The 19,891-nt window shown below is 41.7% G+C and overlaps 1 protein-coding gene across 2 annotated transcripts in view; it reads right to left on the reverse strand.

Annotated features, from left to right (window-relative positions):
- Window positions 1–5,099: 5,099 nt before the first annotated feature.
- The window catches only part of LOC144525549 (rho GTPase-activating protein 20-like), a 33,908-nt gene continuing 19,116 nt past the window's right edge, over window positions 5,100–19,891 (reverse strand). For both annotated transcript variants that reach the window (XM_078262477.1, XM_078262476.1), the window contains exons 10-15: window positions 19,311–19,501; window positions 18,294–18,458; window positions 16,871–16,980; window positions 16,134–16,323; window positions 9,997–10,111; window positions 5,100–8,998 (exon numbers count right to left, since the gene is read on the reverse strand). In XM_078262477.1, coding sequence (XP_078118603.1) covers window positions 7,326–8,998; window positions 9,997–10,111; window positions 16,134–16,323; window positions 16,871–16,980; window positions 18,294–18,458; window positions 19,311–19,501 — 2,444 coding nt within the window. In that variant the 3' untranslated portion in view covers window positions 5,100–7,325. The remainder of the gene's footprint in view (window positions 8,999–9,996; window positions 10,112–16,133; window positions 16,324–16,870; window positions 16,981–18,293; window positions 18,459–19,310; window positions 19,502–19,891) is intronic.

Raw genomic sequence — 19,891 nt, forward strand, 5'->3', positions numbered from 1 at the left:
AATTTGCGGTATTTAGATGTAAAAATGTCAAACAAAAAACTGACATGTTTTTCTTCAAATGGCTCTGTACCTCTACAGAGTCCCATAAATCATCACACAATTATATTTTATGGGTTTCAGTTTGTAACAAACAATGCTATAATATGCTTGGTTTTACAACAGCTATTTCTAATAGGTCAGGATTGTAAAATAGGATAGAAGTTGGCATGCAGATATTTCTCTATCAGTGCCATTATTTTAGGAATATTTTGCAAGTCAAAACTTAAAGTGGCCATATTATGCTCTTTTTCAGGTTCATAATTGTATTTTGAGGTTGTACCAAAATAGGTTTACATGGTTTAATTTTGAAAAAACACCATATTTTTGTTGTACTGCACATTGCTGCAGCTCCTCTTTTCACCCTGTGTTCAGGTCTCTGTTTTAGCTACAGAATGAGACCTCACACTGCTGTAACATCTTTGTTGGCAGTCGCACATGCGCAGTAGCTAGGTAAGATCACATTATCTAGCTAGCTGTTTGTTTCTACAACTTCAATAGTACAAGGCAGGATTAGCCGGGAGACTTCTTCTAAATGAGGGCGCACTTCCAATTTTGCGTGGAATACCTGCAGAATAGGGACATATAAGTAGTTCTTTTGTAGATTATGGTGAACTAGTGTGTGTTGTAGCAGTGTTTTACCATTCAGAACGAGCTAGCATGCTACGGTTAGCCACCTCGTTTCGGCTAGTGACGTAGAAAGCCGTGCTGATTTTGAACAGCTCACCCGGAGACTGAAGGCAGGACACATTCAGAAATCCGTATCTCACTCAAAACAGCATGGATGTTTTTCTCCAAGTTTGTATGCATGTGGAAGCACCAGAGACACAAAATAACACCCCAAATCCCAGAAAACGTGATTTTTTTTTCATAATATGGGCACTTTAATCAACATCAGATGCAGGGTCCTGTCCTCTTGTGAGGGTTTAAAGGGGGACTTTTGCTTTTCATAGCAAAATAACTTTGTAACCAAAGCAGCAAAATGTGTGTCAGAAAAAATACATGTGGGAATGTCACCAGAGTTCCTGGGCATGGAGTTACATGCTTTTTGGAGTGGGTCAACACTGTAGCGTAGGGAGGAAAACACAGCTGTTTTGGCTTTTGAATTCACGAGAGGGATAGATCGTATCAAGGATTGACATCATTGCATAGAGAGCTACGAGCTGGCAGGGGAATCTCGCCGAGAAGCCAAGCTGCCCTAGGACTCCTTATCATCCATCTGAAAACAAAAGCCAACTTTACTGTTGCAGCTGGAAGTCTGAGAATGTAAGCTGCACCTGTAAAGTCAGCAACAAGCCTTCAGACAGAACTGGGCTAACAAGACAACAAACATAAAGAAATACTCAACCAGAAACGTATGTTTAGTGCATCAAACACTGCCTAAAGGCTGGAGAGGTGGATCCTTCGTGGAGTATGGCAGTTATAGTCAGGATGCGCAGAAAACTCACAGACTTGGGGACAACATACTCCAAACAGAAAAGCCCCAAGTGGCTGGCAGGCTGGAAGATTTGAACCCAGGACCTTCTTGGTCTGAGGTTGCAGTGGGTTCATTGAAATCTAAAGGTGACCCTGTAGAAACTGATAGTTTGATATCAAACCTAGGAGTTTGATGTAGATATGACCATAAAGCAGGCAGCGTCAGAAGTTGGTGCTGCTAGAGGTGCATTGTGGATCATTGTGAGGTTGGAGGTTCAGCTGTTGACCTACAAACTAACCCCTTAATAAGAGACATGGGAAAGTTAGTATCTCGCAGTTAATCAAAAGCACATAGTATTCATGTACCTTGCAGTTGTCTTTGGTTTGAGTTGCTCCAGCAGGAGCTGAACCCCTCACCCATGGTGTGGTTTGTTCTACTTTCTGCTGGTCCAGTACAGAATGGGAACCAGAGAAGAAGCCAGGTTGACCCGGCTGATTCCACAGCTGCTGCAGAGGGGAGTTTTCTCTGTGGATCAGCGTGAAGCTGAATGATTCAGAAGCTGATTGGCTCCACACACAGCTCAACAATGGATCGTCTGGACAGGCTGTGCATACCTGCCATTTGGTTGATAATAAACGTCCTCACGTATGATTTAATTTTATTACTGACTTGCTTTTATGTTTTCATTTATCTTTGTCAGTCTTAAATTACATATGAAGTGCTTTCCAGAGTTTACTTTTTTTAATTTAGATTTATGACCATCATGATTGTTTTTAGTTTGATAGTTTTGGGCTCTACAAATCTAATTGATTAATGAGACCTCACATTTGATAGTGTTATATCTTTTTTTGAATGTTGACTTAAACTATTACTAAAGAGTGGAGCCTTTACTAAGCATGTAAAGGCCAAGGTAACCTAAAAACAATTAAAAAAAAGAAAGACTGTTAACTTAACATTTTCTTAACATTGCATCATATATAAATCACAGCACCAATACATTTGGCCATATGGGGATTCTACATTATCTCTAAACTTTGTCTGTATTTTGTCGGAATTTTTAAACTAAATTGTCCTTTGGGGGTCATTGGTTATGTACATTTTAAATGTATATTATTGTTTTTCAGCTAGACCTTATTAAAATGTTGTTTTCTCACTGTGTAGTCATGTGTGGGAAGAGTTTGATTGTGTTTACACCTGTTAAACGTTGCCCCTTCACTGAGATATAGGCCTATAAATGATAATTACTTATCAGGTTCATGGTGTGATGGACTGTAGCAGGCAAACCACCAGCCAGGTATGTTGAGCTATAAATACTAGCAGCCACTGACAGCTACCCTCACTGCTCACATCATCTCCCAGGTCTGCACTGAGAGACCAACATAACTGACTGCACAACATATTTCAGAAGACTTCTTGACATTTCTGGTACAGATTGTTCTCTCTGAGGATTCCTCTAGTTATATGTTAGCGGCTGCATCAATGTTTAACAGCTGGTTGTTATACGTGCCATGAACTGCAACATGTATGTTGACATTTCTTTGACTTCAGCCACACACAGATTGCTAGAACTGAGGCGCGTACATCACTACATAAAATGTTTTATGGTTTGTTTCAGGTGGTGAACTGGAATTTCTCACATATCTGGACACATTCAGACCCTGTTAACTCCACCGATGCAGCTGAAGAGACCTACATGCAGGGATGGTAAGAATACTATTATATAAGAGTATTTTTTATTTTTAAAAGCCCAAAGCTCAGTGCCTTTCTAGGCAACGCAGCTGTTGTTGACATTCTCTTCTGTACAGTGAGTTTCATCCGTCAGTGAGTTGGTTGTTGTACTCACCTGTCTGAATGTCATTCTGCGAGTCTTTTGTACTGCAAAGTCCTCTACAGCCTGCTCTAGGTTCAACTTCTCTGCTCGTTCATTCTCAATGCATAATATAACCTGCTCACTCAGCCTCTCTGTCCCACTGTAACCAGTCCACTCAGCCTCTCCGTCCCACTGTAACCAGTCCACTCAGCCTCTCCGCCCCACTGTAACCAGTCCACTCAGCCTCTCTGCCCCACTGTAACCAGTCCACTCAGCCTCTCTTTCCCACTGTAACCAGTATACTCAGCCTCAGTCCTAGGTCCTAATCAAACCAGCTATTTAACAACTCTTTAAAAATGCAACCTCCTGCTGCTCTAACACACACCCTTTCCTGTCAGTTTCCACTGAACCCATCCAGTCTGATGGAGCACAAACACCATAACACAGTATTGTATAGAAACTTGAAGTTTATGGGAGATATTCCCATTATGCATCAAAGCTGTATTTGGATTACATCACCTTTACTCCTGAGCAAACATCAGGCCAGTGGAATCACATCAGCAGCAAACAACCTGTAAATCTTAATGTCTTGTACTGGTGGAAAATATGAGAATAAGATACACCACTGTACAAATCTGAAGGCTTTTAATGATAGTGTCTGTATTTCTGCTGGTTTTGACATGCCCAGAATGTGTTTTCTAAATATTTGAGTCAACCCTGACCGCTGATGTTTTGTTTCTTTTCGGAACTGTGTTCTATTTGCTTTTAGAAAAGATGATAAATTAAGGTTAGAGGAACAATTACAAAGCCGCAATTGGTTCTTGTTTTAGTAAATTTTGTTCTCAAAGTTTCCTTGCAGTAAATATCCACGTCAGGTTCGCACTCATAACTCAAAGGGCTTAAACAAACCTCTCTGGGATGCTTCAGACTGCAGTCAGAGAGACACAGACCCATCAACCACACAGAGTTCCTTCAAGAGTTCCTCCCTAAATAATTTCATAAACCTCAACAAGAATCCTCTAACTTCTTCAGCCTCACCAACTGATGTTGTACAGCCAAGCATTGTTCAAACAAAGAATCTTATTTGAAGGTCTAGTAAATACCTAACATTTTCCAAACATTACCAATGTATATGTAGTTGTTTTAAAAAAACTTTAAGGTGACTATAATCTATATTTTTATAACCATGTATCAACATGAAAGTTGTCGCTCATTGTGAAGAACATACTGATAATTATCATTCAAATCTGCATCTTTACAGAGCTTTATAATAAAGGTGCTCTAAGCGATGTTGGGTGACGTTACTTCTACTTTCGTTGGAAGTATTTTCAAACAAAACAAGACTAACTCGCCCCTCCCTCCTCCTCATCCCATCCCCCCCCCCCCCACCCCCCCCCCCCTTCCGTGCTTCTGCGCACTATTGATATTGTTGCGCCATAACTAGACGTGTAAATAAGCAAGTGGTTGCTAACATGTTTGCTTTTTAAATTTAAAAACTTATTTCAACATTGTGTTCACAGTTTGTTCCCGCTGCCCCCAAGTAGTCAAAATGTTAATGCAGGATTCAGAATTTTCTCTGCAACCATTGTTTTCAGCAAAACTTTGGAATATGGAGGGAAAGAGTATGTATATATTGTACAGAGATTTTGTGTTGAGGCGGAACTTACAGTATGATTATTAAAGTGGATAATGTTTTTTTTCTTTTCTTTTTTATTCGTTAGGTGTCTCTGCCTGAATTATATTTTAATCTCGTCTCCCGTATCCCACCCTGCAGAAATATTACTTTAATGCTTCGAGTAGCCACACTAAAGAAAAAGTTCAGTTTGATAGGCAAAGCATTTTTCACAAGAGCAACATTTAATTACATTTTGTTGTCATGTACATTGGACATCAGATGTACACAATATACAAATGGTGCGTTCTGTAGCAAATATACTTTCTATAGAGACAGCAGCAGCAGAATTGGCATGTACAAAAATACACTTTTGATTTTCTCACACGACACAACATACCAAAGTAACAGGATAATATATTTATATATAATTTTATATTTCTGTATCATAAATATGCAGAACTATACACGTTGAACACAATTCACTATAATGGAGATAACAATTATAATAATACAGGATAAAGTACATTTTGAGACTGTTTAAATTGGCAAAGCTTAACAGGACAATGACCTTATTTCCGTGTGGGATCCTGTGAAAAAGCTATGTTAAGCTCATAGTAACACCGTGCTGACACTTGGGAAAACTGCTCTTACGTTGTGCTAAGAATATATTATCTATAAGTATGAATTTACATACTTCAAAGTAAATTAATGCACAGTGAAATAGAGTAATTTATTGTTAAGTGTCACCTAAGAAATTAGCACTACAATGACGGCAGCACTGGAACAGAATTATCATTGTCATGGACAAAACACACAACAGTTGGAAAAACTGTGGTGCATTCAACTCCACACACACACACACACACACACACACACACACACACACACACACACACACACACACACACACACACACACACACACACACACACACGGCTGTGTCCTCCTGTGCCCTTATTCTAGTGAAACTAAAAGGTTTTTTTGTTGAGAATAATGAAGTGCTATATATGTACAAGCAAGAATAAAGGATATTTCTCCTTCAATGGCACGTTTTCTCACATTCCTGCTCAGCACACGGCATCAATAATCACATCCTATTCAACAACACTCTGACTTTCTTTCACGCACACACATTGATAGTTTCTCTTCTTTCTTCCTCCCCCATCCCGTGCCCTCCCCTCCCCTCCCCTCCCACCCAGGTCACAGAGATATAAACCAGAGCTACAGGGGACAACACCGCGTGCTGTGTGTCTGGAAACTCGGCTCATATGAATAAATACCGGCCCTATTGATTCACTGATTCAGACAGACAAACACTTCACTCTCTGGGGAAAAATGTTTCACTTTACAGATGCAATTTGTCATGAAAAGTACAGATGTTATTAAGATAGTCTAAGAAGTTTTAGGTATGTAGAGTGTGCTAAAACCTTCATCTGGCACTGCAGCAAACATCCCAGGTGTTTTGGATAGAGCTACAAGCATGTTCAGAGTATTTGTAAATAGTCACAGCAGTCTCATCATGCAGCGCTTACGTTTGTTGTACCGAGATTTGTATCCCCCCAAAAAAATGGTGTCTTTGATTTGTTTCTTCTGCACAAGAAAACTGCGATGGGCATGATAATGTGCAATAAAATCAGAATTTTCATGCAGATTTAGTCAACATTTTAATAAAATTTGATATGTTTTGCGGTTAAAAACAGACAACAAAAATGTGTCATGGCCTTGGTTTCCCACCAGTCTTTATGGGTCTAAAAATACATTTTCATTTTACAAATTTCCAGAGAATGAAAATAGGCTTCTTTGTCCTTTCTCTTCATTACTAAAGAACTCCCCTTTTTTTAGTTAGGTTCTGAAAAAGCAATGAAACAAGGACACACTGCCAGAGAAAAATATCTCTGAGGAATCAGATTTTGGCACAAAAACTGTAACTCTGAACTGTTTTGACATAAGCTTTAATCCTTGTTTAGAGTTCCAGATGTCCAATTAAACTTCTCTGGCTCTTCTCTGTTATGAATTCACAGAATCAAGCATCACTACTTAATAAATAATTATTTGAGAATCCCAACTGCAGGGTTACAGAGTGATGTCATTGTCAAATACATGAAAGAGCTTTTAAACTTAAAATGTTGTGGATTATAACCAACAACTGTTTGCCAGACATCTGTCATAGTTCCATGGTGGACGAGGAATCACAACACAGTTTTCCTACCACAAGGAGGTGGAACGTAGAAGCAGGAAGTTCATCTGTACCTTTTAAACTCTAAAACCTTGGATATACTGTACTATAACAGTAAACAGTATAACAGTAACACCTTTTTGTATTGGGAAGACTATGGCTGCCAGAAGAAAAACACTGTATATGAGGGAATATTAAGACAGGCATTTACAAGTGAACATATCAGATACAAATCAGTCTCTCAAACAGTTTGTTTGTACACACTTCTTATTTACACGTATGACTCTTCTGCAAAAAAAAGCTGGTCAAAGTCGTCCACTCGTGGGTCACTGCACTGCCTGCTCTGCCATTCCCTCTTCCCCTGCACAATAGCCAGCGCCACCTCCTGACTCCTCCGCAGGCAGACATCTGCATCCTCCTGACCCTGGGAGGAAAAGTAGTCTTTTACAGCCCGGGTGGCGGAGGGAGACAGGCAGAAGCGTGGTTTGGCGTGGTTGGGCTCCACCTCTGACACTCTCAGGCCGCCATCTTGGGGCTGACCTTTAGAAGTGCGAGGTCTGTCCAGGGTGAGGCTGGAGGAGGGGTTAGAGTTTGCAGTGACCTCGGAAGGTTCAGATGCTCTGCGAGGAAGAGTCCTCGGCCCTTTGTGTCCCTCCATGGCCGGAGTCAGAGGGTGGGACTTTTGCCTCTGGAGGACCAGAGTTGTGGCGTTCTGTCCATAGAAAACACCCTGTGGGGGCTGCATGCACTCATTTCTAGCCAGCCTCTGTGTGACCTCACTTCCTGTTTGTGGTTTGGGGCTGTTAGGGGAGGCTGGGACCGGGGGTCTGTAGGTGCGGGTCTGGTTGTTGAGCTGCCTCAGCTCTCTGACCGTCAGAGGTTTCTCTGTCCCCCTGTAGAAAGGAGAGCGGCTGTGCTGCAGCTGCAGCAGAGCCTGCTGGTAGGACGGAGGGCTGCTGGATCTCCGTTGGCAGTTTCGGTTCGTCACCATGGCCTCAGGGGCACCGACAGAGCAGCCATTACTGGTTGGGTGGATTTTCCCGTTTACCACAGGCAAGTCCTCCTCTGAGTGCCCATTATCAGCCTGCTTTAGTGACAGGCGGCGGCCCTTCTTGAGCCACATGTTAGGGTGGAGACCATGAGGGTGAGGGGGGGTTTCGCTGGTCCGAGGGACCTGGGTGGGCTGTGGCCAATGAGGCGGGACTTCCCTCTGAGGGGGTGAGTCCCTAGGTAACAGAGGAGCAGGCTCAGCCAATGAAATCACTCCATTGGTGGGGTAGTCAGTAGAGTACTGTGAGAAGGCGGAGTCTAAAGAGCTGAGGGAGGAGCCTGTGGGTGAGGTTGCGGGTGAAGACAGACTGGAACAGCTGGCATCCAGTCGTAACGGAGGCGGAGGGGCATGCTTCATCTTCCTCCGCCCGCCATTCTGGACTTTGGCTCCTCCCTTCTCACACCTATCCTCTTCCTCCTCCTTCAGCTGCAGCCCACTCAGCCCATGCTCCAGAAACACCTCATCCACCACCCTCTCCCCCTCCATGGCGGCATCATAGCTCGCCTTCCTAACTGGTAGGTGGTGGTTATTGGCGTGAACTGTCACTGTGCCCAAGGGTGGTGTGCTTGCCACGGCTAAAGCAGGCTCTGAACTCCTCCTCAGCCTCCTGGGACCCTGCGTCAGGCCGTTGGCCTGGCGGGTGCGAGGCTGTCGGACTGCAGGGCTGAACCTCCTGGGTCTGGCCAGCGGGGGGAGCTGCAGAATGAGATCGTTCTCAGGGTCAAGATCAGGGTCGCAATCACTGAGGGTGATAACGGAGTCACGGCTGCGGCTGTCCGGCTTGTCCTTGTTACGAAGGGGCAGCTGTTCCTGGAAGGGAGACTCAGGGTCGTCGTTCAGCTCGTTCTCCAGACTGTCGTAGGACGAGTCGTTCATCTGGAAGGACGACACATCTGAGAAGCGAGAGATGGAAAGGAGAGACAGAGAGAGTGATAGATGAGGAGGAAGATGAAGCAATGAAGGGCTTCGACTAAACAAGTGGTAAACTGTGGAATTATCAAATTAAGATCTAGAAAATTGAATCCATAAATACAGGAAAACACAATAATCTAGAAAACAAAATACACAGTCCTACTTTACCATTACATTTAATGGGACGGTAAAATAGTCCTCAAATTATACAGCTTTTGCAGACATCTCCTTTCATGCAAGTATCCTGCAATTTAGGGAATTTCCACCTACTAGCAACCAAAATTAGCAATCCAAGTTAAGGCAGAACCAAACTTCATTTATTTACACATCAACCTACACTAAAACAATGCAATTAAATCTGTGACTATGTCTCCCAGATTCTTCTGCTCTCTCCTGGTAGAAACGTTATCTAAAAAGTAAAAAAAAAAAATAAAGTGAGAGAGAGAGAAACTAAGCATTATGACTCCTGAAACGAACAAAAACGACGATTCACCGCTGGAGACGAGGAGAACAGAGGACAAAGTGTTGTCCTGCTGTGGGCTCCTTCACCTCTGGTGGTTATTTAAAGCATCCGGGAAGAAAGTTACTTTATGAATGAGGAGATTCAACGCGTTAATCAACACCGGTGACCCTGGCAATCACTGAAATGACTGCAGGTTGATCTGCTGACCCCAATCAACAGGCCTGAAAGAGCCTAGGTCATTTAATTACGTACGCACGCAGAATTACATTTTAAGGAATTGGTTCTTCTATTTGGAGTTTCGTCCTTGTTATGTACAATCTGACATTTCCAACTTATGCTCATGACATTGCAAGCTTTTAAAAATCAAAGCTCCAACTTTGTTTTTTGCTTTAGCTTGAAAACAATGATTTTGGACAAAAACTTTCTTGTCATGTTACTGACTCTGCCCTTCATAACCTTTCATCTCCACACAGAGCTGAATCAGAAATGTGACTTCTGCTGACTCTCAGTAATTACCTGATCCGTGGTCACTGCAGCTGCTCTTCTGGCTGAAGCTTCTGAACAGCGAGGTGACGTCTTCTCCCAGGACGCTGCTGCAGTTCTCTATGAGGAGGCGAATGAGCTCACACACCTGCAGGGAGAAACACCGCCTGGTTATAGCGCGAACACGTCGACTTTTCTTTGCTTTTGCTGCAGCTGCTGACTATTCATTTTCAGTGTTATACAGTTGGCTGAAGGTGTAATTCTGTTACTGTTTATGCAGAGCTTCATTTGCTGAAGCAGTGCCTCGAGGGAACCAGACAAAGTTTAGCAGTAATTCAGCAAACATGCAGTTTCCAAGTGTCTGTTTCCAACAGCATGTTGAGTAAAAATCACAAATTTGCTACACTCACACATAATGGAAATCAATATATTCACACTGCAGGGTGAAACTAGTATGTGGTCTCCTGTAATGTAGCTACTGCCTGCTTTGTTTTGTGAAATTATTGACCTAAATAACTGTGATATCAGCTCCAAACAGCTGTCCAGAGTTGTGTTTTTGTGTCCCATATTATCATTCTGAGAAAAGTTAGTGTTCGTTTGTTTGCGCTGAGGTCGACCTTCTAACTACACAAGTATTTGCATTCCACACTGACCGAGAAAACATCAAACTCCTTCTTCCTGGTCCTGGATAATATCCTGATAAAAATATATGACATCATGTATTGGCTTTGATTATTACTTGCTAAAATGTTTGTTGAATGACCAAGACAGAAATGTTGGGTGTTTTTCACAGCAACTTTTTATGTCTCCTAAGATATAATGCATATTAATATATTTGTCATCATATTTAGAAGATATTACCCCAAATCACAGCTAAAAATGCCATAGAGGGAATTACACATTTTGAGAATGGTCGGCTGTTTTCTTTAAGAGTCGGTTTGAGTGAAGTTTTGAAACATGCAGACTGTCTGTGTTTTATAGGCATAATCAGCCCAGTTGCAGTCTGTCTTCAAACAAGTCCCATTACTTGGCTGAAAACACCGCCTTTTAAACTAAACAGACACAATTTACTAAACGCATGTGACGTGCTATGACAAAAATAGTCGCCAGGGTCACTCAGAAACGTTGGAATCATATCCTCCCCAACTTGTGGAAAGTTTCCACTAAAATCTGTCTGTTGTGTTTATAAATTAGTTGTTTTTCCTGCCGTTGCTGCGTTCCTGCGACACTTTTTAGGGCCTCACTGTGTTTGTTTGTTGGGCCAGATGTTGTCTGTTCGTACATCTTACTGTATGGTGTCCATATGCGTTATATGACTCAATGTTCAGAAGAAGAGTCTGTCTGGTTAAACAGTGCACAACCAGGCTACTTTGTAAAGTACTTTATGTCTATTATCAAGTTATAAATGTGCAAAATAGCAAAATAGCCTCTGGAAGGAACTTGTTTAGGTGGAACGTGTACGTTCAAAAGTTGTTTTAGTTGTGTGAGAGAAAACTCAGATTGGACAGATAGTCTAGCTAGCTGTCTGGATTTACCCTGCAGAGATCTGAGGAGCAGTTATCTATAGTCCTCAGAAATCTACCGGAGTTTAAAATACCAACACTAAGGAAGCAAAAGCTGACGGACATTCGGCCGAAATGAAAGACATCCGGCGGAATTTCCAGCGGTACCTGAACAATCCTGGAAGTGGAACATTGTTGATACAGACTATTCTATACCTAACCTGCAGTGACAGATTGACTTACATAACAAGAAAATTAACGCACAAATGTCTCTCATCTGTCTGTGATCCTTCCTCATTGCCTCTAACATGGCAGACGCAGCGTCTAAAGTCTGCAGGTAGTTTACCTACAGTTGCTGAGTAATTGTATCTGCACATCTTTCTACATCATTTTCATAAACTCATCATCTGCCTTCATAAACCAATGGACAAAAACACTGGCATTTCAGTGATTGGCTTCCCAGAGGGTGAACGTACCCTGAGGTAGAAATATCTTTACCTTCAGATACTACTGTGACATCTGTCTGCTACTGTGTCAGTGATATTCCACTGTGTCATTCCTGACATCCATTTTAACTGTTAACTGGTACTGTAAGTATGTGTTTATTAACCACTGCATGAGATGAGCTCTTGTGACACATCCAGCAGAAATGTATTGTCAAATGTAATGTCAAACTATGTTAAATCCAGGACTTTTAGTACAGAAAGTCAGGGCTCCGATAATAGGCCTATGAAAATTAGCATTTCTTTTCCTGTTTTATTGACAATATTGTTGTTGTTTTTTACACCAATGGGGCTAAAATAAGCTGCGAATGGAAAATGCATATTGAATATGTTTTTAAAGTAGTACCTTCATACAGAAGGTCATTCTATTGAAATGCCTTATCACATTAATTACATGAATAATGATCAGATATAAACACTATCTCAATACCAACTCTTCACATACGGCAGCTTGGTCAGGACCCCTTGGCGTCCTTCACGTTTTTTTGACGCTCTGGGTAACAATTTGGTGTCACTTTTCAACGTGCAGAGTAGGGTTAGGTTAAGGCAACAAAACTACTTGGTTAGTTTTAGGAAAATATGGTTTGGGTTAGAATAAGTATGGTTGTTACGTAACTTACATACGTGATGTTAGTTAAGTTGTTACGTATTGTGAAGTTAAAATAGGTCGACTTTTGGCTTCACACGAGACATGGACAGTGATCTCCTGGGTGAAAGTCTCACCCACCCCGACCTCTATATGTCATCTCACTGTGCCACGATTGAGCATTTGAAAGCCTGGTGCGTCTCATACAAACGGGTGCCTACTGTGACGCTACCAGACGCTGAGGGGCCACAGGGTTGGGAGTGACAATGTGTTGTTTAGATAACATGCTTACTGCACAACTAATGATATCTCTCTCTGAAATGAAAGCCTTTTTACCTCTTCCTGTCCTTGTTCTCTCTAATGTTGTCATTACTTTCATTCTGTCCCCTCCTCCTATCTCTTTAGTTTCCCTTTCTACTGCCCTCTCTTGATTTTTTTACTTAAAGATCCGCTCTCTCTTTCATTCAGCCTCTCGGCCCTCCTTCAGTCCCTCATTTAGCATTCCTCACTGTCACTCAGAGAGGGCCTGCTACGTGATACAGAGCAGTTAGAAAAAACCTGTGGGCATCCAGGAGACATTCACCCATCCATCAACAGCCCATTAAGAACTGCCAATTCTTCTTTCTTTCTCATATTAAACTCTCTCTCAACTATTGTGTATATATAAAGAAATTCACAATTTGTCTGCAGTATGAAGGCAGGTTGAGAGTGGACTTTCAATGACTACCACAGTATACAATACCATTGCAGGATAGATGGAGAACATACTGTACACTACTGTATCTGCACATGTGCATGGGAGTGTGTGTGTGTGTGTGTGTGTGTGTGTGTGTGTGTGTGTGTGTGTGTGTGTGTGTGCATTAACAAATGTCACAGCTGTGTTAGTGGGTCATTTCTGAGTATTTCCGAGGTTATCAGTCAACACATACATCCAGCATGCTGCAAAGAAAAGTCTATCAAGCCGCCTGTGTGTCACTTCCCTGTTTTTTTTCCTCAACTGTGATGTGGAAAAGTCGCTGTATTTAAAAAACAAAACAAAGCAGAAGAACAGTAAAAGTTTGGTCCACCGTTCAAGAGCTAAGCTCAAGAGAAAAACAACATTCTTTTAAATTATTTGTTTCTCTGTTTCCATCTAAAGTAATACTCAAACTAAAGCTGTATTTACCTTCTAAACAGCTACATTCAGCCAAAAACATTTAAATAATATGCTGCATGAAAGAAGGAGGGAAACTGAATTGGCTAAAACTGAGCGTTCACGTGTCTCCAGACAAGGTTGGAAACTAGCTATTACACAGCCAGAAGCCCACGTTAGTTTGAATTGGCCCCCGGCTCTGACTGCAAGGAGGGAAATGTCGAAATCTCACTTTGTTATTTTTTTTTAAAGTCTTTTCCCAGAAAAAGGCCGCCTGCACACACAAACAAGCAGTGAGAGAGAGGGAAAGTGTTATCAGGGGAGTATGTGTGTAAGAGATACAGTATTTAGGCATTTGTGGGCATGCGTGTATGTGTGTGTGTGTGTGTGTGTGTGTGTGTGTGTGTGTGTGTGTGTGTGTGTGTGTGTGTGTGTGTGTGTGTGTGTGTGTGTGTGTGTGTGTGTGTGTGTGTGTGTGTGTGGAGAAAGAGAGGGGTGTTTCAGCAAGAGATTTTTCCGCTAAAACACACACTTGGCCTCAGGATTCTGTAGGAAATTCTTTGCATGTTTTCTCAATGAACCTCAACCACCCCAAGCACGCGAACGCGCACACACACACACACACACACACACACACACACACACACACACACACACACACACAAAGATAAGCAAACCAGCCACCCACAGCGATTGTATGTAACTCAAATACTGTAACTTTCCAAATAGACCACAATTCAAAAAGCTTGATATGCTTTGTATTAAGTGACTACATGGGCTCTGGTGGGCGAGGGGGCTTCCACTGTGGGCTCTGGCTGCAGCCACTGCTGTGGAATTAAGTTATTCTAGGTTAGCCTCGCTGGCCAAGATAGAGTGAAGCAATGTTGCTTCACTTTTGAGTAAACTTTAGATTCACAAAAATACAATAAAGAGACATTTTAACTCCAGAAAAAAGAGCTACTATTACACTGATTTCTGATTTTGCTGGCAGGTGCCTGTTATAATCAAATATCAGGACATCTCTGGGCATATTTCTGGTCAACAATTCTGCACACATTTTCAGATAAAAACGTAAGTCAAAGATTATTGTAAAATAGATGCAAGATATTAAATGAAATCAAAGCTAAATGCATGACTAGACCATTGTAATTTGGGAGAACTAACCCTTTAATGGTGGCCCTCATCACATAAGTGGTAAACTAGCTTGAGATATATATATATATATATATATATATACACATATATATATATATATATATATATATATATATATATGCTTGGAAGTAAGTCAGCATGAAACTGTGAATATTTGTTCTTATCCGTCAAGTCTCGGGGATTTCAAGCTCAGTAGAGTGTAAAAATGTTGTAATTTTAGCTCATGAGCGATCGTAGAGATGAAGTGATGGTGACTGAGCGTGTGTGTGAGACTGGTTGAATGTGTGTGTGTGTGTGTGTGTGTGTGTGTGTGTGTGTGTGTGAGAGTGTGTGTGTTACAGCTTTGTGTTAGTGGGTCAGCTCTTGCTCGGAGGACAACATTCACATTTGCAGGGAAACGGGTTTCAGGCTGAGATTGTGTGTGCATGCGAACATGTATGTGCACACACGGTACTTGTGTCAGTGGAATCTCAATTTCTTACCTGTCTGTCAAACTCTGTCTGTCTGCTCACACAGGTTTCATACACAACAGCAGCACGTACACACTCATGCTGAGGCAGTTTGCTTCCATTATTCCATTGAAATGTTAAATTCCTCAGGGTGTGCACACTGTCTCAGCAAGCCTCTCTGACATACACACCCCTGTAGCAGCTCAGTTTATTGTGTATTGTTGTTCAATTTAACATTTTGGGATATACACTTGTTCTTTTTCTTTTCTTGCTAAGTATTAGATGAGAAGCTTGATACCACTCTCATGTCTCTACGTTTAATATGTTGTTTAGCTTAGCTTAGCTTAGCTTAGCGCAAAGACTGGAAACGGGGAAAAAGCTAGCATGGCTCTGTCCTAAGGTAACTAAATCTGCCTGCCAGCATCCTTAAAGCTCACCAATTTTCATAAAAAATGTATGACATTTTTTTGTGGTTTTACAAGGTATGTGTGGTCATGTGTGGGACTATTTCTCTCCTTGTTGGCAACTATTTTGATAAAGGATTAATCATTTCAGTCATTTTTCAAGCAAAAATGCCAAATATTCTCTTGTTTCAGCTTCTCAAATATCAGGATTTGCTGCTTTTGCTTCTTCCTCAAATATAATAGTAAATTAAATATAACATTAGATTCTGGACTGTTGGTCAGACAAAGAAAACCAATTAAACACATCATGGGCCCAAAAGTTGTGAAGGCCATTTTTCACTCAGCAAGACAGCAAATCATCATATTTCATCATCATAATCATATTTCCCAAAATTTCCCAAAACACTGTCAAATTGTGTGTCTGTGCGTTCCTCCTCACCTTTTTGGTGCCCTCCCCCTCCATCTCTGGGGTGCTTGGTGCTGGAGCCCACAGCATGCTGGGAGCGATGCAGACGGACAGGTTGAAGGCGTTCATCTGGTTGTCGTGGGCGTTGCCTCGGATACAGTGCAGCACGGCAATCACATGTCGCAGTAGAAGCAGGTTCTCACTGGGCAGGAGGTGGAGCAACCTGACAGAGAGAGAGTTACATAGAGATAACAGGAAGGAAGGATGGTAGGAGATGGACATCATGTCAATTACATGACTACAGGGATTATAAAAACATCCTAAAACACTTGTTCCTAGTTCTCACAGTCTGTGTGTCCTGTCATGTTTCCTAAAGTCCACAGGAATTTCTCCACCAACATTTTCATGTTACTTGTTTTTTATTTTCCTAAGCAAAAGGAATTTAGTTTGTTGTTTCTGGAACTGAAGCAATGTCCTCTCTGTGTCTTTCTTTCACTCTCTAGACATAAACATTGTGTATTAAAGGAAAAGTGTCACAGTAAGGTATTGGGCTACCATAAGCATACAGAACACTCATTTATTCATGTATTGCCTTAAATATGTCACCTATCTGTATAACAAACGTCTGTATGACTTGTTGTATCTGTGTGTGCTTGTTAGAAAGAGACAGACAGTAACATGTTGTATATTATTACTTAGTAATAAAGTACTAGCAGCAGCACTTTGGCATAAATGTGATGTATTTTAGGATTTGAAGAGAAAGATCGTACCTCTGGACAGCTTGCATCCACTCCTCCCCTCCCTCCCCTTCCATCACATCCATCCACTGCTCATACAGATCCACACACAGCATACTGCCCGGGATATTTCGCAGGAAGTCCTAGATGCAAAATACGAAAAGAGATCTTGAGCTCAATTATCAAGAAATTAGTTAATCATTTAGTCTATAAAATGCAGAAAAAATAATGCCAAATTCCAATCATGCACAACACACACTCCCATCTTGCATTTGAGAAGCTGTATTTAGCAAATGTTTTGTATATTAACTTTAAAACAAAATGAAAAACTCCTGCACACTGCTGGTTTATTTCATCTTGAACAGATGCAACATTTCTGTCTAAATTACTTTCATCAGGTACATGAATCAGAGTACCACAGAAATTAGGTAATCTGGTGAATGACACCTTGTGGAATTAACAGAAATAGCCATCAAGGTAATAAGGTCAAAAAGTAAAATATCACAGTGACAAAAGCATACAAAGAGACAAAGAGCTAATACGAGAAAATAGGGCTGCACGATATATTGTTGTTTTATCTTCATCGCAATATCAACTGGCGCAATATACATATTTGTTCACATACAATAAAAACATTTGTTCAATAAAAGAATGTTAGAAATTATTTTGCTTTTATTTGTTTTAAATTCAACAACAAATTGGTTGTATTATAGAAGAATACTGAAAGCAACAGAAAGGCAGAACTGTGTGCCCTTTAATATCTGTGTATTTATCGCCACGAATATCGTTATCGTGATATTCAACAATGTTGTCGCATATCCCATATTTTCCTCATATCGTGCAGCCCTGAGAGAAAAGATACAGTACATCCTGAATGGGAATTGGAATTGTGTTATGGGTATAACACATTAGCATCCCTTCAACAACATTATTATAACCCATAGGCTATAGCCCAATCCTGTGTAAAATAATTTGAAAAAGACTACATAAAGTCCATTATTCATTATTGTAGGAATGCATCCAATGCTGTAGTTTTACATGAGAAACAAGTTAAACACTTAAGTTATTATTAAATTAGCATCAAGTAGCATTAGGCAATGGACTAATTTATTAACAACATTGTTTTTTTTTCCTCAGGTGAGGCACAATCCTTGTCCGTTGTGCAGAAAACAGGTAAAACACAACATAGAAGGGAGATGAATCAGCTCTGTAGAAAACCCCAAAGCCCCTCAGCTGCTCCCTGGATGCCCATCGCTGTGGTGGCTGTATGGCCTGGAGCTAAACAATGCAGCACCTTGTATGTGTGACTGGCAGCCTGCCTGGCTGTGCAGAGACAGATTATCCTGTCTGGATTTATGTGACTTTGGAAGCACATCAGTCGCTCCTGCTTTCTGTTGTCTGGTTCAAACCAGTGTGGCGGGCCAGAGCTGTGTGTGGCTGAGAGCGTGTGAGTTACCTTGAGGACAGCAGCGATGACGAACACAGACTGGTGTGTGATCTCCGGGTCCTCAGTTCCACTGTCCAGTCTGTCCCGAAGCTCCCGGCAAGCTTTGGCCCCAGCTGACCGCCTGAAGATGCCCCTGGTATACGGCCCCTCCAGGTACAGGAACACCAACATGTCCTGGAGGGAACACATTATTCTTTTTATTAATATTCAGAATGGAACAGAGAAACATTTTTAACACAACAGAGAAATTAGCAGTTTTGTATTGCAGACAGAACTAAGAAGCATAAAATGCTTTTTGCCCATAAAAGCAGAAAGCATTAACATTTGACACCAAAGCACTTTTGCTCAGAAAGTCCATAATGTTTTAAACCAAAGGAAATCAAGGGATTTCTGGATTAGGTGAATTTAGCTTTCTCAATACCTGCTGTTTGTTTGTGATCCACCACTTCCTAGAAACTGAATTTCAATTATGCAAATATGATGAATCAGAGTTATTTTTCGGCAACCTCAAATGGGCTTTCATTATTAACAAAGAGAAGAGGAACTTGAGGACACCACACTGACTCACTGAACAGTTTTCTGTTGCACGACTAAACTTTTGAACGTACACGTTCCACTTCCTTCCCGAGGCTATTTTGCAGAGGCGCCGTCATTGTATCCGGAGCTTAGCGCGGCCTTAAGACGATTGTGATTGGTTTAAAGAAATGCCAATAAACCAGAGCACGTTTTTCTCCCATCCCAGAATGCTGTGTGGACTAGCCAGACCCTCCTCCGCAGCGCTGTGGAGGAAGGTCTGGCAATGACTAGTCTAGTCGAGACTAGTTAGAACAAAACTAGCAAATTAAATTGTCAATGTAGATCCAGTGTGGCCTTCTTAAAAGGGTTCTGTGGAGCACCATATGTAACAGTAAGTAGTGAATCTACTAACCCATACCACTACATCTCCCTTTCCCCAAATACACTGTGACCCCTCCAGACGGGGCCCTGACCCCTCTTGCTGGCCTACGTGACCTCCGCTCGTCTCACCATGACAGGCTTGGGCAGACCGTGGTCCGGAGAGCAGACGGAGCTCAGGGGTCGTCCGAACAGCCGTCCCTGAGTAGGGGACAGCGAGGTCGGGGACAGGGGCAGACCGTCCAGCTGTGTGTTGGAGCCTCTCCAGAAAGGCCAGTTGATCAGAGACCTCTTCCTCTTAAAAGACTTCTGCTGACCAGGCTCTGTGAGGAGAAAGAAGGGGAAGAGGTGAGCTGTGGTTTCAGATATAATCAAACTGCTGTTGCTTGAGTAATGCATGTTATGTAAAGCCACTGGAGTGCATGGCCAGCAATGCTTGATGATTCACCCAACTAACTAAGTCACTGTTTTGCAATATTTATAGTACACAGTACAGTAGGTTGTGAATTGTTTAGCATTTAGCCAAAAAGTCCCAGATGTTGGACTTTTTCAGCATGCACATAAATGCTTCTTCTATCCGAATATTTACACCCTAAAAAGGTTAGGTGAGAAAAAGAGGTACACTGTTCAAGAGAGAGACACCAATAAGACAGTACCTGAAAGAACCATTGACTCAGTGTTTGAGGGAAATATACGTGGACATGCCCTCACAC

The sequence above is a fragment of the Sander vitreus genome, chromosome 11 (assembly GCF_031162955.1).
Source record: "Sander vitreus isolate 19-12246 chromosome 11, sanVit1, whole genome shotgun sequence".
Taxonomy (NCBI): domain Eukaryota; kingdom Metazoa; phylum Chordata; class Actinopteri; order Perciformes; family Percidae; genus Sander; species Sander vitreus.